The 24,067-nt window shown below is 57.0% G+C and overlaps 1 protein-coding gene across 12 annotated transcripts in view; it reads right to left on the reverse strand.

Moving 5' to 3' along the window:
* The window catches only part of CHD6 (chromodomain helicase DNA binding protein 6), a 91,701-nt gene that overhangs the window by 26,580 nt on the left and 41,054 nt on the right, over nucleotides 1-24,067 (reverse strand). For 8 of the 12 annotated variants that reach the window (XM_071760105.1, XM_071760106.1, XM_071760104.1 and 5 more), the window contains 18 exons: nucleotides 20,887-21,386; nucleotides 15,677-15,815; nucleotides 14,914-15,063; nucleotides 12,259-12,324; nucleotides 11,781-11,839; nucleotides 10,894-11,011; nucleotides 9,221-9,307; nucleotides 8,821-8,970; nucleotides 8,427-8,548; nucleotides 7,613-7,856; nucleotides 7,008-7,184; nucleotides 5,890-6,033; nucleotides 5,190-5,445; nucleotides 4,484-4,694; nucleotides 3,811-4,006; nucleotides 3,189-3,353; nucleotides 2,628-2,807; nucleotides 1,320-1,430 (listed from right to left, as the gene is read on the reverse strand). In XM_071760105.1, the coding sequence (XP_071616206.1) occupies nucleotides 1,320-1,430; nucleotides 2,628-2,807; nucleotides 3,189-3,353; nucleotides 3,811-4,006; nucleotides 4,484-4,694; nucleotides 5,190-5,445; nucleotides 5,890-6,033; nucleotides 7,008-7,184; nucleotides 7,613-7,856; nucleotides 8,427-8,548; nucleotides 8,821-8,970; nucleotides 9,221-9,307; nucleotides 10,894-11,011; nucleotides 11,781-11,839; nucleotides 12,259-12,324; nucleotides 14,914-15,063; nucleotides 15,677-15,815; nucleotides 20,887-21,386 (3,075 nt within the window). The remainder of the gene's footprint in view (nucleotides 1-1,319; nucleotides 1,431-2,627; nucleotides 2,808-3,188; nucleotides 3,354-3,810; nucleotides 4,007-4,483; nucleotides 4,695-5,189; nucleotides 5,446-5,889; nucleotides 6,034-7,007; nucleotides 7,185-7,612; nucleotides 7,857-8,426; nucleotides 8,549-8,820; nucleotides 8,971-9,220; nucleotides 9,308-10,893; nucleotides 11,012-11,780; nucleotides 11,840-12,258; nucleotides 12,325-14,913; nucleotides 15,064-15,676; nucleotides 15,816-20,886; nucleotides 21,387-24,067) is intronic. The other 4 variants (XM_071760107.1, XM_071760108.1, XM_071760101.1 and 1 more) reach the window with 2 other exon arrangements.

The raw sequence follows: 24,067 nt of genomic DNA on the forward strand, positions 1-24,067 counted from the left end.
CATCCACGAAGCTGCTGAGAGGCTGGGACTGGAGGGTGCCAGTGTGCCTGGCACAAGTCCCTTGCTCAGCATTGTCATCATGCTACTGCAGCTCCTCCAAATCCTCCCGTGATGCTGCTGGAACCCACACATTAAATGTTAAGAAAAAATCACAAGAGAAATGTGATTGTTCTGGTTATTAACTTGGCATTAAACAGCACCATGTGATGCACAACCCATTCCACTTGCCTGCCCACTCTCATGTTACATGCTCCTCACCAGCCTCAACTAATTACTAAGTCTACTTAGCTTCTAAGCCACTAAGAGCTGGATTTGTTGCTGGGCTGGAGGCTCCTTGGGCAGGCCCAGGGGTTCTGCAGACCCACAAAGAGCCTGGAGAACCACCATGGGAGAGGAGAGGGAGCTGGGGGCAGCAAATGCAGTCCCACACACCATGGCTTCCTCTCTGCCTGCTGCCAGCAGCACTGGGGCATCCTGTGGTGTTCACCATGACAAACAGCACCTCTTCAGCCATGGAAACTCGGGGTGGTGGGAGCCAGGAGGCTGCAGTGAAATGAATCTGCCTGGAACTGTCAGCTCCAGGGTTCCAAGGACTGGAGTACACACTCACATCAGCTCACCAGGTCTCCTCCAGAGCTGCATGGCCAAGTGCTTCCCTCTGCCCAGGGGGCCAGGGCTCACCTGGGCTTGAGTTTGGGCTGGGAATGGTTACACAGCTTCCCTGGAGTGTGGTCTTGCTCACCCCACCAACCCCAGCTGCAGCAAGAGCTGGCACTTGTGCCCCTTTGTGCCCTGCTGGGACACACAGCAGCTTGGTCTGGGTGTGCCTCGAGCTAACAAAGGTCTCTGGGCTTGGAGAGACATTGAGGGAGCTGGATGATCAGAGCTGGCAGCTGGAGAGCAGCTAGGACCAGCCTGGTACTGCTCCACACCAGAGCTCCAGCCCCACAGGCTGCCCACACCCAGACCTGCCTGAGCTGCTGGGGAACAGGGGCACAGGTCCTGCCCCGGGCAGCCTGCTGGGTTTGCAGGCCCATCATTGCCCTGGCTGCCTCATCCTCTTCTCCCCTCACAAACTGCCAGCCACAACTGTCACCTCTTCACCAGGCTGGGGAGCAGCTGGGAGCAGACACCCAAAACACCAGCCCAACATGTGACTCAAAATTGGGGCTCCAGCCAGCAGTCTTTCCCTGCAGCAGTTCCTGATGCCAAACACACATCCCCCCATGACCCAACAGAAGCAAACAGCTCCTGCCTGGAACCATGCCATGTGGGGTCAGAGCAGTGCTGGGGTCCATGGGCCACAAGCTGGATCTTACCTTTTCATTCTTGGCGTCTGTATCGAGCTCTGCTATCTTGGCCCACTTCTGCCAGAAGTTGGGGTCATCTAAGGAAATGTCAGTTCTGTTTCCTGATGCTACAAAGCTCGCCTGGAAGAGAAGGAAGAGGAGTGAACAGGGTGCAATCCACCATCCAGGTGTGCATTCCCACACACAGAGATCCCCAACACATCTGTCTGCAGCACAGTCATGGCTGACACATGCCAGAGGGCTCCTTGTTTAAGGGAGACAAATCCCTCCATTCCACAGTCCTACCTGAACCACTGGAAACAAAGCCTGGAATGTAGGGACAGATGGCTTTTGATGCCCACAGTGGACACCAGCCAGGAGTGTGACACAGAGCTGGCTCCTTGGGTTCTCTCCTGTGGGGGATGTCAGGGCCCTGTGACATCTTCCCATGGCAGAGCAGCACCCAGCTTTGGGCACTGTGCAGCCTGGCAGTGGGACCCAACACTACCCTGGGGCTCTCCCTGTAGCACCAGGGCCCCCAGGAGCATGAGTGAGGCTGAAGGCAGAGATGAGCTGGGCTGAAGGTTCTTCTCCTTCCCACACCACTGGCAGCCCAGGTCTCCACCTGCATTTCTGCTCAGCAAAGCATCACACCAAGGCAGCACTGGTGTCCAGAAGGGCAGGGGAGATGCCTCAACAAACAAACTCAGGCTCAGAGTAGGATTGGAGCCCAGCTCAGGATTGGAGCTCACCCAGGCTTTGAACTCATTCATCCTCCTCAAGGAGAGGCCTGAGCCTGCCCACACATCCCTGGGCAGAGTCCAGCTCTGGGCAAGGAGTCCTCAGCCCATTAGAGAGCAAGGCTTCCACCCTCCAGTGCCCCAACTGGGACACCACTCTGCATCCACCTGAACCACTGGTCCAGTGACATAGAGGAGCCTGGCCTGCCAAGTGACAGCCCAGCCTGGCACTTCTCAGCACCTGGAGAAAAGGCTCCTCAGCAGCCTGAGCCAGCTTCAAAAGGAAGGTGGGAGCTGACAAACTGATCCCTCCTGGGCAGTCCCACATCACCTGCCCAGGCTGGTGGCCCCTTCCTCAGTGCTCTGCTGGCCACCACGTGGACAGGAGACCCCCCTGCTGCTGTGCCTCTGCCTGGTGTCACTCGTGGGTGCAGGGGGACAGGCAGGGAAGGGCTCCATGCTTGGCCTCCATGTGGACATGTCTTGACACACTGCTAAGAGGTCATGTCTTGACACCACTGCTGCCCTGCTCACGCCCAATGTGTCCCTCAGCAACCTGAGGGGAATCCCACATCCCTCCCGATGGAGCACACCACACCTTGGCAAAGGTGGAGCCCTTCCCCTCAGACTGGATCGTGATGGTCTGTGTCCTGCGCTGGAGAATCTGATCAATGTCTTCCTCACAGAACTTTGATCCTTCGTCCTCCTCGTCCATGAGAGCTCCGTAGGCCCCCTTCCGCAGCAGATCCTCCACCTCCATCTTTGAAAGCTGCTGAACCTGCCCAAAGCATGGCATCACAAACACAGCCAGCCACCCCAGGTCCTGCACAGCAGGAGAACACTCTTCCCTCCACCACAGGAACGAGCACAGAGATGCCTCAAACCACCCCAGCCCTCCCATTGCTACAGCAAAGAGGTCACTTCAAAACACTCTCAGGAATTTCAGTCCATGTCACCCAGACACAGCACGATGTGTCCCCCACCCCCGTGGAAGTGCAAGGACATCCCAGCAGTGCAGCCCAAACAGCAGCAGCACCAGTGTGAGGAGCAGGGCTGTCCCTCCCCAGCAGCCTGCCCAGCTCCCTGCTCTGACCTGGCAGTGCCTGGCAGGGGAAGCAGGAGGGTTCTCCTGCCCAGGCCCCTCTGCCAGCCCACCTACCCCGTTGGTGCTGCCCTTGCGGTTGATGTCCTGCAGCACGGCCTTATCCAGGCCCAGCTTCAGACTGGCCTTGTCAAACATCTCCCGCTCGTAGGAGTTCCTGGTGATGAGGCGATAAACCTTCACCGCCTTGCTCTGCCCGATCCGGTGGCAGCGAGCCTGAGCCTGGGAGTGCAGAGGGGACAGGGACAAGGACAGTGAGACCGGCAGGACAGGGACCCGGCTCATGGCACCCTACACCAGCACCCAGCACTCACCGACGCTTGGCTCCCTCCCACAAGACCACTCTCCCCCAGAGCTGTGGCTGCCCGGGCAGGGCTCTGCCGGGGGTGCCGGTGAGTGTGGCTGTGGAGCAGGAACCAGAGACTGCAGGCAAGGACACAGGGCTCAGGCTGAAGCCTTGGCTCTCTGCAGATGGGGGCAGCCAACATGTCACCCCCTTCAACACCAGGTATTGACAAAGTGTCGCCTGGTCTGTGGCCCACCACGCTGTGATCTCCCCTGTGACACGTCCCTGCACTCCTACAGCTGGAACACAGCCACTGCTGCCCTTCCCTCCCCGGCCGGCGTAAGGGACAGAAGCCACGTCACAGGAGCTCCATCAGCCTGGCCCCTTCCTTACCTGGAGGTCATTCTGTGGGTTCCAGTCCGAATCAAAGATGATGCAGGTGTCGGCAGCAGTCAGGTTGATGCCCAGCCCGCCCGCCCGCGTGCAGAGGAGGAAGACGAAGCGATCCGAGTCGGGTTTGCAGAAGCGGTCGATGGCCGCTTGGCGCAGGTTGCCGCGCACCCGCCCGTCGATGCGCTCGTAGGTGTACCTGTAGGGAGGGGAGAGTGGGGTCACAGCAGGCTCTGAACCCCCTGCACCTTACTAACTCCTTCTTGCTCCTTCCCCCGGGATGTGTGGGCACGCAGGTAGCCGAGGAATTCCTGGCAGGACCTGTGCACAGGGGCAGGCTCGGGCCCTATCACCCTGTGTGTGCCGTGGTTGTTCCCAAAAGTTGTTCCTCTTATGACAGCAAAATCATCCCAACCCCGTGCACCATGAGTGGATATGGGGCTCACAGGAACCAGGGCCTATTTCTATTTGGTCACTCCCAGGATGCAGCATGGAGAGGTCAGAGCCGCCCAGCTCTGGGGGCTCTGCACCCACCAGCTGTAGCCTGAAACTCAGACCCTTTGGCAAGTGGGCAGCAAATGGCCAGAACCCCACGCTGGGCCATTTCCAGTCTGTATCTACAGGTCAGGACCGAGGTGGTGTGGAGGAGGTGTGGTGAGGGCTGAGCTGTACTAACCTCCTCTGAATGAGATAGTCTTCCAGGATGTCAAGGCAGCGCACCATCTGGGAGAAGATGAGCACCTTGTGCCCACCAGCAATCAGCTTGGGAAGCAGCTTATCAATGAGCACCAGCTTCCCAGCTGCCTGGATCATTGCCTGCAGCTGGAAGTCTGGTGCCTCTGGGCTGTGTGTTTTACGGAAGTCTTCCAGGATCTTCTCCTCTGCCCCTGCCAGGTGAGAAGGGACATCAGCTCTCGGTGACAGTGGCACTGCAGCTGCCCCCAGCCTCCTGGCCAGGGCAACAGCAAGTCACTATGTGAGGAAGAGAACCCCTGCAGTCGATCAGATCAGGGGAGGTTGTCTGGAGACCTCCAGAAGCCCCTCCAGTCCTGTGACTCTACTCCTTCTTCAGGGCCTGCACCAGTTCTCAGCAGTTCTCAGCCAGGCTGGGATGCTGGAGAGGTTCCCATGCCAGAACACCCCCAAGTATAATGAGCTTCACAAGAACCTGAGGTGCCCACCAGCTAGCACACCCGTGGGGACCTGGTCTGCCCATGATGGCAACAAGGCATCCTGTGCTGGGCCTGGGTGCACAACCACACCAGCACTGGGTGGCATGGGCACCTCAGATGGCTCCCAAGCTGGGTGAGCTTTGCAGGCAGTGACCTGTAAAAGTTGCAGTGACATCCATCCCCCCAACACGTCCCACATGCAGCCCTCACCATTAATGAGATATGGGTGATTGCAGCACTTGCGCAGCTCCATCATTGTGTTGATGAGGTTGGGCATATTGTGCTGGTTGGCACCCTTGGAGAGGAAGGAGAAGTTCTTCTCCAGGATGGCCCGGTAGTATTTCTTCTGGATATTGGTCAGCTCCACCTCAATAATGGTCTCCTGCTTGGGTGCCAGATTCTTCTCTACATCATCCTTCAGCCGTCGCAGCATCATTGGCTTCAGGATGGACTGCAGCTTCTTTACCTGCCAAAGCACAGAGATTCACTGCTCCCCTGCATGGCAAGCACATGGTGACACCACCGGAGGGGCCTGCAATGCTAAAGCCACACCAGGCTGGAAACCCAATACCAAGAGCCCTGAAGCAGCTGCCTTGCTGATAGCCACAACTTCAGGGCCTGGCTTCCTTGGGGCAGGCATCTGAGTGACTAGCCCTGCACCATGACCTCCACACACACTTCTGCAGCCAGCTGCCTTGGGTAAACATGTCTGCTGCAGGAGGAGAACCAAGAGTTCTGACAGCAGCAGAGATGATGGTGGCCCCATGTGCTGGAGCTCTGTCACAACTCTGCTTCTCCCAGCATGTGTCCTATTCGCTTCCATGACACACGTCTGAGTACGTGCATGGCTTGGTGCCCCTGTGTCCCAGTGGCCTGTGCTAACAACCACCAAAGTAACTCTTCCAGATACCTGCTCCTCTGTCTTCAGGTCTCCAAACTCCTCCAGGAAAGCTGTCTCCGAGGGGAACTGCTGTGGCTCCAGGAAATTCAGGAGACTGAAGAGCTCCTCCACTGAGTTCTGCAGGGGAGTCCCTGTCAGCAGCACCTTGTGCTCCTGGGTGTACACAAAACAAAACAAGAGGTTGAGGGCTCAGCCCCACAGGCTGGGTCCAAGGGGCCCCCAATGGTCCTTGTCTTCCAGCTCCAGGAGCACTCTCAGTGGCCTGGGAGCACACATTCCTCCAGCTCTGTCCCAGCTACTGCCACCCAACACTGTCTTGTGATTTCCAGGATGCTTCCTTGGATGAGTCCCAGTCCAGGTCTGTGCAGCAGCAACAGCCAAACCTCCCACAGCCCCAGGCTTCAGCCTTGCCCTGGCAGAGGCAGGGCTGTGCTGGCAGAGCCCAAGCCCCTCTGTGGTCCTGGGGGCAGGATGTCTCCTTCAGGGCTCAGGGAGAATGTGGCCCAGATATCCAGGGGCATCAGGGACCTGTTGCCAGGGCCACCATGAGCAGGGTGCCCCAAAATCAGCAGGGACATGTATGGCTGTGCCAGCTGTGCACTGGGTACAAGGAGTAGCTTTTATTACAGGGTCACCATGTAGGTACATGTGTAATAAAAGGAGACAAAGGTCCAGACAACCCCCCAAGGCCTGGGATGGGTGGGTGACCCCTCAAAGAGAAGACACTCCCTGCAGTTCACTGCCACCATGGGCTCTGGCTTCAGGCACCACTGGGTGCTGCCTCCCGGGTGCTCCAGCCACTCTGTCCTGGCAGTTCCAAGGACTCAGAATCCCTGCTCCAAGGACTCAGAACCCCTGTTCAGGTTAATGCTCCTGCCAAACCTAATGCAGGGAATGTCCCCAGGAGTCACCAGCTTTGAAAGAAGGGCAACAGCAAGGTGAGAGGCTCCCACAGGACTCATACAAAGAAAGCCCCCCCATCACTGGCACTGCTTCAGCAGCTGATGGTCCCGGATGGTTCTCCCTCCAACAGGAAGCTCTCAGTCCCAGCAGTGGTATCTGACTGTCAGGCATGGCCATCTCTGTCCTACCCTGCTCTCCTGGGAACCTGGGCAGGACATGCTCACCAGGGCCATGAGCTTCAGCCCCTCCAGGAGTTTGCAGTTCCTGTTCTTCAGGCGATGTGCTTCATCAATGACCACGCAGCGCCACTGAATCTTCTTCAGCTCTGGGCAGTCAGCAAGGATCATCTCAAAGGTGGTGATAACCACCTGGAACTTGAAGATCCCAGGCAGAGGGTTACCCTAGTGAGATAGAAACCAGAAACAGTGCTTGACTCCTGCAAGGTGGCAGGACACTCTCAGACGTATCAGTGTTAGCTCCTAGCTGGGATTTCCCCAGATTCATTTTTCTCAAGCAGTGGGCAGGTTCATGCAAGCCTCCTCACTGGCTGCAGGCTGCATTTCTCCAAAACAGACACTGCTGCAGGTCAGACAAACAGGCCTGGACAAGAACTGTGGATGGGGCTCTGCTACCATCCATTTCTGCATGAGATGGGTTTGTTCTTCACTCATACACAGTGCACCCTGAACTCGTGCCACCAATGGGGCATTTAAAGATCACCCTTCCCTCTCCAGATGAGCCGCAAGCTCCACATGCAGCTCAGTGCTTCCCAAGTAAAGGAAGCCAGGGCTGGGGGACACCTCCTGGGAGTGCTGTGTGTGTCAGTCACCTGTGTGTCCCTGTACACCATCTCATACTGCTGGATCATCTGCCTGCTGATCTGGCTGCCGTGGTACACGATGGCGTTCATCTCCGTCCAGGTGCGGAACTCCCTCTCCCAGTTCGTGATGGTGGAGAGAGGTGCAATGATGAGGAAGGGGCCATGGATGCCCATCAGAAATATTTCTGAGAGGAAGGTGATGGACTGGATTGTCTTCCCCAGCCCCATCTCATCAGCCAGGATGCAGTTCTTCCTGCAGAGACCGAGAGGGGCAGGTGAATGTGCTTCTCAGCAGCAGGAACCACCTGGCTGCCGACTCCTCAGTGCCATGTCAGGCACATCACCTGCACCCACACCTCACGTGGGGGGACATGGGTACAGTGGCCCAAACCAGTCTGGGTAGGCCAGACCACCCAACCTCTTCCAAGATGATGAACTCAAGTTAGTGTAAAAGGTGCTGTCCTTTGGGGTGAAAGAGGGCCTGCTGCAGCTGAGAACATGAACGTTCCTGCACTCCTGCCAGAGGAATGGGTCACCAGTAGCCTGGCCAACATCAAAAATCAGGTGTATCTTAGACCCATAGCTAAGCCCTGCTATCTCCAAGACTCATCAGCATTTACCAGGGAGAAACATTCCTAAAGACTCAGTTTCAAAGCTAGAACAAACACTGTTGTTCTGGCAGCTGTCTGCCAGCTCCAGCACTGAAAGGTCTCGGTGGCTGCTCTGTCACCTCTGCTCCCCCCAGCCCTGCTGCTCCTGGGACTGCACTCACTGGGGCCCACAGCCAGCAGGACTCCTCATGGGAGCATCAGGCCCTTCTCACCTGTTGTACCAGTTGAAGAGCAGCCAGTTCATCCCCTCCAGCTGATACTCCCGCAGCTGATTGCTGTTCTTGTACTCCCGGGACTTCTCCAGTTTCTGCCAGGACTCGGATGCTGGGCGCTCCTGGGAGGAGAAAGAAGGAGCAAGGTCCATGGAGAGGAAGAGGCCAATGCTCAGCAAGGCCAGATCCCACTGCTGGAGCTGCTCAACAGGACAACACTTCAGAACAGTCACTGCCAGGTGATTCACAGTAAGGTCTCAGCCTCTGGATCCCCCCCTCAGATCCCACTAACTAACCCGTCCAGAGGGGGGGACATGGGGACCTGCTGGACCTTGGCAAGACCCAGACAGTCCCTGCCCACCTGGGGCTGTGAGCTGCCAGCCAAGTACATTACCTCCAGGTACGTTACCATGTGCTTGATTTCTGGAGGGATTTGGAGGGCTTCAAACTCTTTAATCTTCCCTGGGTCGACATCCTCCTCCAGCTCCCAGGTGCTTTCCTCGTAAGGCAGTGAGCACCACTTCACCAGGTAGTGAGTGACCTCCTGCAGCATGGAGAGATGGGCTCAGAGAGAGTGCAGGGCTGAGGGCTGCTCTGCCTCCACGACTGGGAGTGAGCTACAGGGACAGCCAACAGCCCTCCACCCACCCTTGCACCAAGTGGTCCCTGGGGACAGGGCTCAGGCTGCACAAGGCTGGGAGGGCCTCAGAGATGACATACAATGCATGCCATGGGTCTGAGTCTCCTGCTAAGCTCCCCCCCACAGGGCATGGGAGAGGTGCAGCCCCACTCACCTCCCCTGTGTCAGGGTCCTTCGTGTGAGCCACTTCCAGAATTCGATCGACCTCCACGTAGTCTGGGTTGAACAAATCCTCATCAGGCTGTGACAGCAAGGAGTTAAAAAAGAGAGGGAAGTTCAAGGTGATTTCAGGGTTAAACAGATGTTGAGCGTGAGCAAACAGCTACAGGACATCTGTCCCCAGGATGCTGCTAGCTGTGTGCAGCACACCAAGTGCCCTGGATACAGGTACGTGACATCTGTCTGTGGGCAGGGAGGGTGTGGGAGCTGCAGAAGGCAAAGCTTTGCTTTAGAGCAGCTGTGGGCTCTGTGCTGTCCTTGCTGAGAGGCAGGAATGTCCTCTCCAACCCATCTGGCCCCAAGGTACAAAGCCCTGAGCTGTTTGCTCCAGCTTAAGTGCAACATCCAGAGCTGTGACTGCCACAGCACAGAGCCACACACAGCACCCGATGAGCTCCACTTCTCTGCAAGAGATGACACCTTCTCATCTGTCCCTACCTCTCTCTCTCCCCACCTTCATTTCAGCACCTACCAGCAGCAACTACTCAGAAGGGCTCATCCTCCTACCAGGAACACCTGGGGAGGAGTGGGCTTCAGCCTAGCTTTGGTCTAGGGCTTGGAAAGGAGGCAAAACAGGGCTGTGTGTTCACAGCTCCCCAAGCCCCAGTTAGTCAGAGGAAAGAGCCTTTGCACCTTGCTAAACTGATAGTGGTACAGTGTGTTCTGACACAGGCTTTTTCTTTGCATCCTGGGAAAGACCCCAGACAGATTCAGCAGTGAGAAATCTGACACACACCCCCAACTTTCCAAGTACATTCATGGAGTGATTTTCATAGCCCACTGGCCTGATTTAGACTTGTAAGGGGCAGTTTGAGGAGATTCAACAACTATCTCCAGAGCAACATGATAAATTATAGAACACCTTTCATACTAAACAAGATTAATCTGCTTATAGAGCTGCCCTAAGCCCAAGTATTTATAGCTCCCTCTCTCTGTAGCATCTCTGCTCTGCTGTGAAAGCACCTCCAGCATTGCATGCTGCCCTCCCTCCCACTGAGCAACATCTCCAGGGTTGGCAGTGCCTGACAGTGACATTTGTCACCCTGCCCATAAAACTCTGCCAATGACACCACAGGTGTTCAGGGCACTGTCATCACCCCTTGGCTCCAATCCCTGCCCACTCACCCTCGTGTGCTGTGCCCTGGTCCAAACCAAAAAAAATAATCAATAGAGAGCCAAAAAAATTATTTGAGAGCCACAAAAATGATCAGAGGACTGGAGCACTTCCCCTGTGAAGCCAGTCTGAGGAAGTTGGGGTTGTTCAGCCTGGAGAAGAGGAGGCTCCAAGGGACATTTGCTCCATCCCTGCCCACTCACCCTTGTGTGCTGTGCCCTGGTCCAAACCACCCAGGAAGCCTGAGATGCCACATTGCTGCCTGATCACTGCCCCAATGTTGGGGGAAAACAGGCAGAGCTCTGGGAAGATCCCCCAGGATCACCCTGGGTGAGTGATCCCCAGTGAGAATTGCCTGCCCACTCTCAGCACTGAATTTTGGGCCTGGAGCTGGTCTTGTCTGGGCAGGAAGGTGCAGAGGGAGTGCTCAGCTCTTGGCCTGCTTGTCCCTCACCAGGGTCAGGCATGGCTCCTTGCCTCCACTCAGCTCTTACCTCTGTAAAAATATGTTTCATCTGAGCCTGCTTGTTCCGGAAGCGTTTTATCTTCTGGGAGATCCTGGGGTCCTTCTCCAGCTCCTCCAGAGTTGCCCACTTACAGTGGAGATAGGAGCTGCAGAGGGGGAAAAAAAATCAATAGAGAGCCAAAAAAAGTATTTGAGAGCCACAGAAATGATCAGAAGACTGGAGCACCTCCCCTATGAAGCCAGGCTGAGAAGGTTGGGGTTGTTCAGCCTGGAGAAGAGGAGGCTCCAAGGGACATTTGCAGCATCTGAAGGGGCTACAAGAAAGCTGGGTAGGGCTTTTTACATGGGTGTGTAGTGAGAGGACAAGGGGAAATGTTTTAAAACTTGAAGAGGGAAGATTTAGGTTAGACATTAGGAGGAAATTCTTTACTGTGAGGGTGCTGAGCCCCTGGCACAGGTTGCCCAAGGAAGCTGTGGCTGCCCCATCCCTGGCAGTGTTCCAGCCCAGGTTGGATGGGGCTTGGAGCACTCTGGGCTGGGGGAGGTGTCCCTGACCATGCAGGGAGGTTGGATCTTGATGATCTTTAAGGTCCCTTTCAACCCAAACCATTCTATGATTCTGTGACTCTAAAATGTGACCAAAGAGGCCCTTGGGACTGATCCCATCTGCCACACAGACCAGCAGGGACCTCCCAGTGACCCAGGGAACACCCAGCCCCAAACTGGAGGAAGCTGCAGCCCAGGTCCAAGCCAGGACTGAGTGCTGTGGCTGCAGGGGCTTTCCTGCTCCCCAGCACTGGGCTGGCTCAGGAGGACAGAGGTAGGGTGACAGGAATGTGGGGCTGTGTTGGAGGGGGCAGCCCTCACTGCTGCATGCACAGGGCCCACTGTCACACAGCACAGTGCCACACGTACAAGTTCCTGTACTTGACGTAGAACTCCTCCATCTCAAAGGTCAGGCCTCCAGGATGAGCCTGAAACCAAGGGGAGCAGAGTTAGTGACAGGCCAAGCCTGAGCAGAAAGTGGGGTCACCCTCTGTGGCCTGGGCACACGTGGCTGAGCCCCACGGATGGTGAGGATGCCCCTCGGGATGCTGCCTGGCCCTGGGGAACATGGTGTGAGCATGGGGGCTCAAACACCTCCTGGGCATCAGCCCAGGCCTGACCCCTCTCCAGAGGTTTTCTGGCACTCAGAGCAGCAGAGGCACCACCTTGATCCCCAGCCCAGAATGGTGCCAGACTGGGCACAGCCCAGCAAATTCCCTGCAGAGCAAGGAAAGGCAGGGCAGCACTGGCTGCTGCTCCTGCTCATGGCCCTGCTCCACAAGGCAGCCAGTTCCCCTCCCTCCTCTCCCCAGGGACCTCCAGCCCCACTCATATCTTTGCCACTCACCTCCTTCTGCACCATCCTGGAGGCAAGGATCTTCTCAATGATATTGGCATCATCCTCGGGAGGCTCCTGGGGACAGGAGGGCAGAGTGCTCTTTTCCTGGCTCAGGGGGTGCCTTGGCCTCTGGCAGCCTCCCAGCACAGGCTGGCTGCTGGCTGCCCTCCCAACCCTCCCACACACAGGCACAGGGGGAAGGGAGAGCTCTGCTCAGGGAACCCTGGCTGGCTGGGAGGCTGTGGGTGCTGCCAGCCCAGCTCCACTGCTTGTGCCCCCCTGAACAGCTCCTTCCAGCTCATCCAGGGCAGCAGAAGCCTCACAGAAAAGAGGAGGGAGCTTGGGCACTTCTGCCCTGAGACTCAAGGAAGGAAAGCCATGGAAATGTGCCCATCTCCTGCTCCCAGCCACTCTCCATGACACATCTCTGATTTGCCTTGGCATTTAAACAACCTGAGACTGCTGGATGGCCCCAAGGGCCTCAGCAGAGCAGGGAGCAGGGCTGGAAGGCCTTGCCCATGGCCACAGGACACAGACAACAGCACATCAGCCCCACCACTGTCCAGGCAGCTCTCCCTGGCAGACTCAAAGTGCCACCTCCTTCCCTCTGCAGGGAGGAAATCAGCCCATGAGACCTGATGCTGGAGGGATCCAGGGGCTCCACTCTGAGCACATGAGCTTTGCTGGAGCTGATCCTAACTCTGTCCTGCTTCCAGCCCTGAGAAGGTGGGCACAGGGCAGGTGGGGAGGTCTGGGGTCTTCTGGACACGTGTGGTGGCAGGGCCAGCTCCACCAAGGGACAAGAGAGCTGGGCTTCTGCCTGTCTGGACCGTGGCAGGAGAGGCACAGAAAGATTCAGGGGAGAAGACAGACAGCAAAAATGTGGAACTGGCTTGAGCATGAGAACTATCAGCTGTGCCCTGGCTGGGAGATGCAACAGCAGCAGGAGAAACAGCAAAGTACTGAGCAGAAAGGAGTAAGACCCTGTTGATCTTCAGATGGAGGTAGTCTGGTCCAAGGCAAAACAGCCCTAGGGTGTCTCTTTGCACACTAGAAAGACCCTTCTGAGAAAGGCATGGGGCATGGGGAGGGATGGAGAGCAGGGGCACCTCACACTGCCCACCCAGAAGGGTCTGGGGAGGCTGAGGTGATGCCCAGGGCTGCAGCAGCCACCATTCCCCAGCCCTCAGCCCACCTGCTGCCTCAGCACCCCTGTGCTGTGGGGCAAGACCCTGGATCTGCCACAACAACACAGTGAGCAGGGTGACAGCAGCTCTGCCTGGGCCCCTCAGCTCCAGTCCTGTGGCCCAGAGGGAAACCTCTGCCCTGTTTGGGGGGCTCTGTGCCATGCCAGGGTAACCCAGCCCAGGAGAGCAGGCAGAGATGTGCAGAGCCCCTTTCCCCCTTTCTGGACATCCACCCTGGCGCTGCTGGGCTCCAGCTTCACCCTGACCACAAAGGGTTTGTGGGAGTGTGGCCAGGGCTCAGTGCTGCCATTGCAGCTCCCAGGCTGACCCCCAGCCCTGCTGGCTTACACAGGCTGTCAGAGGAGCTCTGCACCACCCCGAGAGGTGCTGGAGAATGTCAGGTCCCAGGGGAAAAAGCTGCAAGTCCAGGCCATGGTGAGTGCAACAGTGAGGATTCAGCATTCCCATCTTACACTGCCAGCTCAGACCTGACCCTGGGAGCAGCCACAGCCAAGCCTGCTGGCAGGAGCCACCCAGCATAGAGCCTTCTGCCATCAGACACCAGACACCAGCCTTAAGAATCCATCATCTAGAGCACAACAAAGTGAGGCAGCACAGACTCATTCCCAGCTGCTGTTCTGCAAATCTCCCTTGGAGTGGCCACTGCCAGGAGCCCCAGCTGGGCCAAGGGGCCCCAGCAGCAGCTGAAGGTGCCCTGGCAGCACCTCCCCTGGGTGTGCTGCAGCCCTGGGCAGAGGCAGGGAGCAGCCAGGCTTTGCTCACTGGCTTATCAGGGCTGAGCAATACCCACAGAAAAGGTTCATGAAGAGGGGACCAGAGAGGGACACTCTGAAAACAATTAGTGACCATTATTAATATTTGTTAGCTTTGTTAGTGACTGTATAGAGAGGGAGTGAGCTGCAAGATCAACACACAGACCAGCAGGAAGGACCTGCCAGCACCCACCAGGAGCCAGGACTGAACCAGCAGGCAGAGGCTCAAACTGCAGGGACACCAGCAGGTCCCTGCCTCACTGCCCAGGTCCCACCATGCTGCCCAGCAGGTCAGCTTGGCTGGCAGGTCCAGGCATCCCTACACTCCCAGGCACTAAGGGAGAGCAGCAAAGTGGGCAGAAAACCATGACCTGGCACCCACCACACCCTTGGCTGACACAGCCAAAATACCAGACTGACCTCATGGACAGGAGTTAGAGAGCCAGGAGCCAAAGGGGGGCACAGGCAATGGGGGGCTGTGCCTTCAGGGACACATCCAGCTACAGGACATGTTCCAGAGGCCTCCGTCTCCAAGCAGGAGGGGCACAGTGGAACCTGCACAACCACAACCATCCAGCACCCTCCTGGACAGGCTCCCTCATGTGCTAGGATCCCCCATTTCCTCAAAGCTCAGGGCTGACAGCCTTGGGACACCCCGTGGGAGGCAGCAGGCCCTGTCACCACTGTCCCACACCCAGCCCTACCTCTGCCTGCCACGCCAGAGTAGAGGCGGAGAGCGCGGAGGTTCTCCCAGCTCCCAGCACTGCTATTGTCTCGCCGTCATCATCCACTACCTTGAAATCCAGGTCCTCGTTGTACTTCCTCCTCTTCACCTGCCGTCCTGAGCGGCGCTTCTGAGGGGAGGATGAAAAAAGCAGTTGTGAGGAAGAAGGGCAGAGCAAGCACCTCCCCCTTCCTTGAGCGGTGAAGAGAAAGCCCCAGGGTTGCTCCAGCCCCCGCTGTGTGATGGAGGTGCTGGGAAGAGGAGGCAAACCCATCACCAAAACTCATCACCACAGTGCTGAGGCAAACCCATCACCAAAACTCATCACCACAGTGCTGAGGCCTCCATCAGTGCCTGACACACACAGCCCCAGCACCCCCTGAAGCAGAGGAGCCCTGTGGAGACACGCGCAGCACCCCAGCCCTGCAGGGCTGAGAAGCAGAGTTGTGCAGAGAAAAGGGAGCAGCCAGGAGCCATGGAGGAGAGGGAAACCCAAGGCTGAGGGAGCTGCAGTGCACAGAGGAGCAGCATGCACCCAGCCCAGGGACACCAGCAGCATCAGAGGTGTGGCAGGGAGACCAGGCCTGGCACCAAAGGGGAGCCACCCCCTCTGGTGTGGATGGGATCTACAACCACACTGCTGCAAGTGCTCCCTGATGGCTGTGCCTGGGGCTCAGCTCTGCTCCCACTCAGGGAGCAGCTGGGATTTCCCCACCAGCAGCCAGTGAGGGCTTTGGACATACCTGGCTGTCAGCCGACTCCGCAGACTCCTCTGGGCTCTGCACAGATGGGCTCAGGAGATCCTGATCCAGATCCAAACTGTCCACTGGTATCTCATTTTTCCTCTTGCCTTTCTTCTTCTTCTCCACAGGGGTGTCCTTGCTGTCAAGACAGACTGGCTGTTAGACCTTGTCCTAGGGATCCCAGGAGACAGTTAGCAGGCACCCACGCAGGGCTCCATTCCCACTGGATCACCCAGCTCCTGGGGCCTCTCCCACCACTGGGGATCCTCCATCAATGATGTTCACTAATCACTATCAAGTGTTTCTCCATCCGGTTCCAATAACTGGGGTGAAAGGGTCCACCTGCCCTGGCCTGCTGTGGGGTGGAAAGGGGAACAGCCCCACAGGGGCTGCAGGAGATGGGGTTCAGCTCACAGCCAGCCCTCACTGCTCCTCTGGCATGGGGAGCCCAGATGAGGTCAGGATGCCCTGGATGATGGCTCAGAGGTCGTGATGGGCCAGTAGGAACCAGGACAGGCTCTCCCCTTCAGGCAGGGGACCCCTTCCTTGGACCATGAGGTCTCCACAGTGAATGTGGGTCCTGCACTGAAGAGTGACAATCTCTGCCCCAGCCAGGAGACTGAGATTTATAGCCAGAACAGGCATGAGGAGGATCTCCACACCACCAACCCAGCACACCAGGCCAACAAGGTGCCTGCTCTGAGCAGAGCACTCACAAACACATCCTGCAGGAATACAGCTCAGCAGCTGCAGAGGCAACCTGGCATGTCCAGGGGACAAACCTTCTCACCCAGTCTGAGGAGCTGTGGCCATCCTGCCAGCCACCTCCCACGTCTACTGCACAGCCCTGCCAGACCCTGGTAAACCTTTACACCAGAGTTAAGGCAGAAGCTGTTCCAGCTCATGGCTTGTCTTCCCTGAGCCACAGCACCCTTCTTCCCCTGAGCAGATGTTGAGCTCTGCCTTCACTCGGAGGAAGCTGAGCCCTGTGACCACCACAAACATAGAACCATAGAATCATAGAATTGGCTGGGTTGGAAGGGACCCCAGAGATCATCAAGTCCAACCCTTGCTCCACTCCCCCCGTGGTTCCCAGCCCATGGCACTGAGTACCACATCCAGGCTCTTTTGAAATATCTCCAGGGATGGAGAATCCACCCCTTCCCTGGGCAGCCCATTCCAATGGCTGAGCACCCTCTCCAGAAAGAAATTCTTTCTAATGTCCAACCTAAACCTCCCCTGGCACAACTTGAGACCTCTTGTGCCCTCTTGTCTTGCTGAGAGTTGCCTGGGAAAAGAGCCCAACCCCCCCCTGGCTCCAACCTCCTTTCAGGGAGTTGTAGAGAGTGATGAGGTCTCCCCTGAGCCTCCTCTTCTCCAGCCTCAACACCCCCAGCTCCCTCAGCCCTTCCTCACAGGAATTCTGCTGGATCCCTTCCCAGCCTCCTTGCTCTTCTCTGGACCTGCTCCAGCACCTCAATCTCCTTCCTGAGCTGAGGGGCCCAGAACTGGACACAGGACTCAAGCTGTGGCCTCACCAGAGCTGAGGAGCAGCACTGGGAGGATGAGGAGGATGCAGGTCCTGTCAGTGCAGCATGGTGGTCACCACTGCATCCCAAGGCCTTGCTGGGGTCTCTCTGCCATCAGGCAATTCTTCTCCATGCTCAAGTCATGGAGTGCTGCTCACAATTAACCCCACCACCTTCCTGCAAGCGTATGAAGATGCAGCCTCGTGGATGCTCTCAGGGTCAGCCCCCTCTCCCCCCCAACCTGACTGCACAAAGGAATGTGCCCAGAAGCACCAAGGTGAGAAACAACTGCTCCCAGTGTGCCTGTCCATCCCCATCCCCTGCAGGGAACACTGTTACAGGAAAGATGTCAAAGAGATGGTGCCTGTCCCTGGGCTGAGCAATGTCCCCTTCCCCACTCCCAGCCCTGCCATCCACCCCTCCACACCCCAGACCTGCACAGTCAGCTTCAAAGCCATCTCAAGGTTTTACCCTTGTTTCATGAGAAAAATCCCTGCTTGCCTGGGACCAGCAAACCCCAGGCAGTTAAATATCTGTTCAGGCCAAAAAGGCCCTGGCCACACACTCACACTGCAATTAGAGACCCTGAAAATGCTCTGTGAGCACAGCTTCCACCCGAGCAATAACTCCCAAGGTATTGATTTGTGAGTCACAATTAACAACTGCTTCATTTGTGAACCAGTAGTTGGCTATGATTAGAAATAATTTAGAAGAAATTATGCCACCATTATCTGCCACTTAGAGGACTCCCAGAAATCATTCCATCCACAGGGAGTGCTTCCCTTGCCTGCCACTCACCACTCCCCTCCCTGTGCTGCTGGGAGTTCCCAGCCCACCTCCCATCTCTGTCCTGGGCAGTGGGCACAAGGGGATACACAGCCCTGTTCCCACTCCCAGACTCCATACATGGTTCCTTCTGGCTGCAGTTGTACTAATTGGCCTTTTTTTGCATTAAGTGAGCAGGACTCTGCAGGCTGGAGCTCTTAGCACAGCAGGTGGATTCCCCTCCAAACCCTGCCAGGTGGGACTCTGGTGGGGTCTCCAGCTCATCAGCTGGGGTTACCCTGCCACCACCCCCATATCTAGCAGTGTCACCTCCTTCAGCTGCCCATGCAGATCACACCAGCTGCCCTTAGCCCCCTGGGAGGGCACTGCTGGCTGCCAGGAGAGCTCTCAGGGTGGCAACGAGCTCCTGGACAGGAGCCTTCAGTGCCTCAAGGAGCCCAAACCTCCACAATCTGGATTTCCCCAGGTTTCCTGTGTTTTGTTCTGGTCCCAAAGCTCCCATCCCAGGGCTGCATCTCTGTGCATTGCCCAGATGGCAGTTTCTTACTGGTGGAGCAGAGGTGTCATTAAGAAAAGACACTACCTGCATCCCTCATCTCAGGATCCTCCTGGTGCCCAGTGCTGCTTTTACACAGGCTTCATCCTTCCCCTCCTTGCCTGCAGGACCTCTCCTTCCCCCTCCACTTCCAACCCTTCCACTGCAACCCTCCTCTGGGCCTTGAAGAGCCCTTCCCTCACCCTCAGCACTGCTTGCTTCATCTGTCCATCCCCATCTGCTCAGGGTCACCAGCCCAGGGAGCTTGGTGTCCTCATGTGCAGAGCCCCAGGCTTGAGGAAGCTCAGCAGTGACAGCAGTGCAGAACTCCCTGGGGACAAGATGCCCATCTCTAGCCCTGAGGAGCTCCCTGCCAGCCTGGAGCAGGAGCTTTGCTGCCCCACACCTTCTTCTGGACCCCACCAGCCCATGCCAAGGTCACTGATGGTCACCCTGGTGCTGGCTCTGCAGCTGTGGCCTCTCCAGGGTCTGGCTGTCAGGAGTAGCAGGGCTGTGGAAGACCTGAGGCTCTGTCCTTGCCCTGCACGTGTGTCCTGCAGGCAGCCACAGCTGGAGAGTGCTGGGCAGATCCCACTGCCCCTGGGATGCCCATTCTGGTGACCATCTGCAGGAAAGTGCCCTCGAGGAGCTCTACAAAACTGGTGTTTCCTAACAAAAAAAAAAAAAAGGTTTTGCTGAAAAACTCCCACCTGGCTCCTGGGCTGATTCCATTTACAGTAGAAATGTATTCACCCTGAGGATCATTTAGAGCACCTGAGGAGGACCCAGCTCCAGCTGACCAGCCTGCTTTGTACAGAACTCTCCAAAACCACTTCCTCTTGTCAGACCCTGACAGTACACCAAGGGATGCTGGTGCTTTTGAGACTTGCTCTGCTACACATTTCCACATTTCTACACATTTCCAAATAAGAAGAAATCAGAGCTAAGAAATTAGAGCTTCTGGCCAATCAGCCTGTTAATTAAAAGGCTGAGGAATGACCAGAGGTGGTGGTGTCGGTCTGTCCTCAGCTCCCCCCCCTGGTGCCAGCCATGGCTCCCAGCACAGCTCTGCAGCTGCAAGGGAGGGAGAGGTCCTGCAGCCCAGGAGAGGCAGAGCAGGAGGAGGAGGCATTTGCTCCCCCATCCTCCCAAACCTGAGTGAGGGGAGGCAGGCTGCCAGCCCCTGCATGGGCAGGACCCTTACCTGCACAGACAGCCCAGGGGCAGATTTGTCTTGCTCACACACCCTCTGCCCAGCCCCAAACCAAGAATGACAGGCCCTGTGCCACACAGCACCACACTGTCCTGGTCAGACACCTCCATGAGGTCCCTCTGCCACCAGGACACTTGGCACAAAGGCCAAGGAGAGGCCAAGACTCTGCCACCCAGAGGGACCTTGCCAGGCTTGAGGTGGGCCCGTGACAGCCTCGTAAGACCAAGTGTAAGGTCCTGCACAGTGGTCAGGGCAATCCCAAGCACAAATCCAGGCTGGGCAGAGAATGGATGGAGAGCAGCCCAGAGCAGGACATCTGAGTACTGGGTGATGAGAAGCTCAATATGAGCTGCAAATGTGCCCTGGCAGCCCAGAAAACGTGTCCTGGGTTGCATCACCAGCAGCATTACCACCAGGTCAAGGCAGGGGATTCTTCCCCTCTGCTCTGGGGAGATCACCCTGCAGTGCTGGGTCCAGTTGTGGGGTTGAAAGAGCTGTTGGATTGAGTCCAGAGAAGGACACAGGGGTGATCAGAGGGTTGGAGTGCTTCTGAGTTGGGGTTGTTCAGCCTGGAGAAGAGAAGGCTGCAATGGGGAGACCTTAGAGCACCTTCCAGTGTCTGAAGGGGCTCCAGGAAAGGTGGGGAGGGACTTGGGAAAAGGGCCTGGAGTAGCAGGACAATGGGTAATGGCTTGAAACTGGAAGAGGGGAGATTTAGATTGGATATGAGGAAGAAATTCTCTGTGAGGTTGTTGGGCCCCTGGCCCAGGGTGCCCAGAGAAGCTGTGGCTGCCCCATCCCTGGCAGTGTTCCAGCCCAGGTTGGATGGGGCTTGGAGCACCCTGGGCTGTGGGAGGTGTCCCTGACCATGGCAGGGGTGGCACTGGGGGAGCTTTAATGTCCCTTCCAGCCCAAACCAGTCTGGAACTCTGTAGTCTGGGGTCTCAAAGGCTCTCACCCAAAAAAAGGCACCTGGGTGTGCTGTCTCTGCGTGGCCAGAGATCTCCTCCTGCCTGACCAGCTCAGCCAGGAGGAACCTGCACACCCTGCCATGTGCTGGCCCAGTGCAGCTCTCTCAGCTGAAGCTTCTGCAGGCCCACAGCCCCATACACAGCAGGCACAGAGACAAGGTCACACCACCACCCACCTGCTCTTCTTGGCTCTTGCTCTGGGGGCAGGCTCAGAGCCACTCTTCTTGTCTTTAGGTTCCTTGGGGACTTTGGGTTCCCGAGGTTTCCGGGGCTTCTTGGCCACCTCCCTCTGCTTGGGCTCCTTCGGCTTCTTGGGCTCCTTCGACTTTTTAGGCTCTTTTGGTTCTTTAGGCTCTCTCCTCCTCTTTGGTTTCACCTCCACAGCTGCTCTGTCTCTCCCTTCTTGTTCTCCCAGATCCTTTTTCTTCCGTTTCTTCTTCACCCCCATGCCTCCACCCCCACTGTCCTGCATCCCGTTCTGGGCACTCGCCCGCTTCTGGGGGGTCCCATTGGGCTCCTCCTCTGGGCACTGGCACTGACCACCCGTGTCCGTGGCTGTCACTGTCACCTGGTGGGGCACCTTGTCCTGCTCCTCACTGCTGGCAAAGGGGTCTTGTGCCTTGCACTCCCAGACATCCGACATTGGGGAGTGGCTCAGAGCTTTTAAGCTTGGCGGCTGCAGAGAGAACAGAAAGAGCACGTGAAGCAAATGCCACCCACAGGAACTGCAGCTGCTCTAAGACATTTTTTCACTGAAAAAGATGTCAAACATTGAAAGAGACTGCCCAGGGCAGTGGTGGAGTCACCATCCCTAGAGGTATTCAAACTCTTATGGTGGACCTGGTCCTTAGGGCCATGGTTTAGTGGTGAGCTTGGTGTTGGTCAAAGGGTTGGACTGGATGAGCTTGGAGGTCTCTTCCAACCAAGGACATTTTGTGATTCTGTGCTCTGGGGGTAACTGCAGCCAGTGAGGCTCTGATCACCCAGCTGCAGCCCCAGAAATGCCCCTATTAAATAGATGGCAACCACATGCAGACACAGCTCAAAGGGGGGGAATGCTCCTTCCCTGATGGCCGAGGGGCACAGGTCAGACACCCCACAGTCCCCAGGCACAGCCCTGCCTTCAATCCCACCCTCTGCTGAGACCCAGAGAGACCACACAGACACCTCCTGACCATTGTGCAGAGCCAGGGATTGTCCCAGTGGGGCAGAGAGAGGAAAATAAGGATGCCTTGTAGCCTTTGCTAACAAGCAGCAGCCTCCCCGGTCTATCTGAGGTTGAGTAGATATTAGGAAAAATTTATTCACTGAAAGAGTGGTGAAGCACTGGAACAGACTGCCCAGGGAGGTGGTGGAGTCACTGTCCCTGGGGGTGTTAAAAAAACAGGCAGATGTGGCACTCTGGGAGATGATTTTGTGGTCCAGGTGGTGTAGGACTGGCACTTGGACTGGATGCTACTGAAGGTCCTTTCCAACCATGATGATTCTATGATCCTATGGCTTGGGGCAGAGCTCAGGGCAGAAGGGGATGTTAGACCAGCACCTTTCCCAGGAGCTGCTGCGCACTGGGGCTCCCTCCAGCCCAGGAGAGCAGAGCTGCTCTTCCAGCTCCAGCTCTTCTTTCTGTTCCTGCAGACTTTCTAGCACAGAGCACTGAAAGGAACTCAGCTGCCTCCCTGATGTGCTCTGCTGTGGCAGCTCCAACCAGAAAACAGGATGGGAAGGCCCAGGTCTGCCCAGCAGCAGCAGTGCTGCCACGGGAGCCCAGGACTGTGGGCAGTGAGCCCAGCTCCTTGAGAGCAGCCTGGGCCAGAGGGTTGGCAGGGGACAGCCCCAGGAAGGGAACTGCTGGGGACAATTGGGAATGGAGACCAGAAACATCCCTTGCAGCAGCTGCCAGAGGGGGAGAGAGCAAAAAGTGCCAGGCAGAAGCATAGCTATGTGCCATAAGGATGGGGAAAGTAATGTGTTGGGTTCTGCTGTGAGTGGAGTTCCCATCCCAGCACCCAGTACCTGGTCCTGCCTGCAAATTCAGCCAGCCCAGGGCACCCTCTCCTCTCTGCCTGTGACCAGAGGACCTGGCCCTGTAAACTCCCAGTGGCACCCAGCTCTTCAGTCACCCCAGAAATGAGGGAGAGAAATGTCATTATTTACATCCTACAGGCTGAGGGCTGGAGCCCGTTCAGGGTGGCCTTGGCACAGGGCACTCTGTGTGCTCAGATTTCTCTTTTGGATTAGATAGAAACATTAAATGGAAGAGAGGAAAAGGACTCCATGGCCTTGCAGCCACCCAGGAGTGGGGCTGTGTGGGCAGACTTGGCAGGAAGGCTGCACACAGACACCTCCAGAGCTCTGCCCTGGCTGCTGCTCTCCTCCAGTCACCTGGGACAGGGGAGAGTGGCCGTCCCCTCACAGGCACAAGCCACCAAAGTTCACCCATGCAATTAAAGGGAACCTATTCTGGGATGGGAGAAAATCAGCACTACAGATGCTGCCTCTGAGCCCACAGGCTGAGCAACAGGATCAGTTCCAGCCCTTGCATTCCTCAGATCTTGCAAGCTGGGGATCAGCTGGAACAATTTGCTGGATTAGCTACAAAGCTCACAGCCCTCCAAGAGCCTGGATCTCCTTTTGCTTCTGTGCTGAGCTGCAGCCAAGTGCAGATACCAGACAGAAAGCAAATCTTCAGCATCCTTGCCCAGCAGGAGGGTGAACTACTCCTTCCCAGCCACAGCTTGTAGCCCTGAGTCTGGCAAGTGACAGACCACCCAACAAGCAATAGGTCCAGATATGGCCACTCTGGGGCCATCCCAGAGCAGGCAATGTCACCTGCCCTGCCTGAGAGGGGACAGGTTCCCTGCCTCACCCAGGACTGGGCTGGGAGAGGTGCTGAGTGCCTGGAGCAGCTCCATCCCTGACAACCCCTGCCTGGGGGAGCTGAGCCACAACAACCAGGTCTGGGGACATGGGTCCTGCTTGTTGTGTGCATCAGAAATTCCCAGTAAACCAGTACAGAGCAGGAAGCACTGAAGCTGGCTCGTGATTTCCACTGCCACACACCAGCCAAGTGGTCCAAAGCCTCCCCCAGCCCATCTCCAGCCCAGGCTGTGGAGCCCAGGCAGGTTCTGCTCATTGCTGGCATGTCCAGTGCCCAGAAGGAGCCTCGGCCCCAGCGTGGAGGACAGGCTGACGGAGCTGTCAGGACAGCAGACCTCAAACCACAGCCTCCTGCAGGGATCTGCCTCGTGCTGGCCTTGTGCTGCTCAGGAAAATCAGAAAGGGCACCCAGTGATTGCTGAGGAAGCCCCGACACAAGCCCTGCCCCAACAGACTGCCCAGTGCTCTATGGAGACAACC

This window comes from Heliangelus exortis, chromosome 16 (genome assembly GCF_036169615.1).
Source record: "Heliangelus exortis chromosome 16, bHelExo1.hap1, whole genome shotgun sequence".
NCBI lineage: Eukaryota > Metazoa > Chordata > Aves > Apodiformes > Trochilidae > Heliangelus > Heliangelus exortis.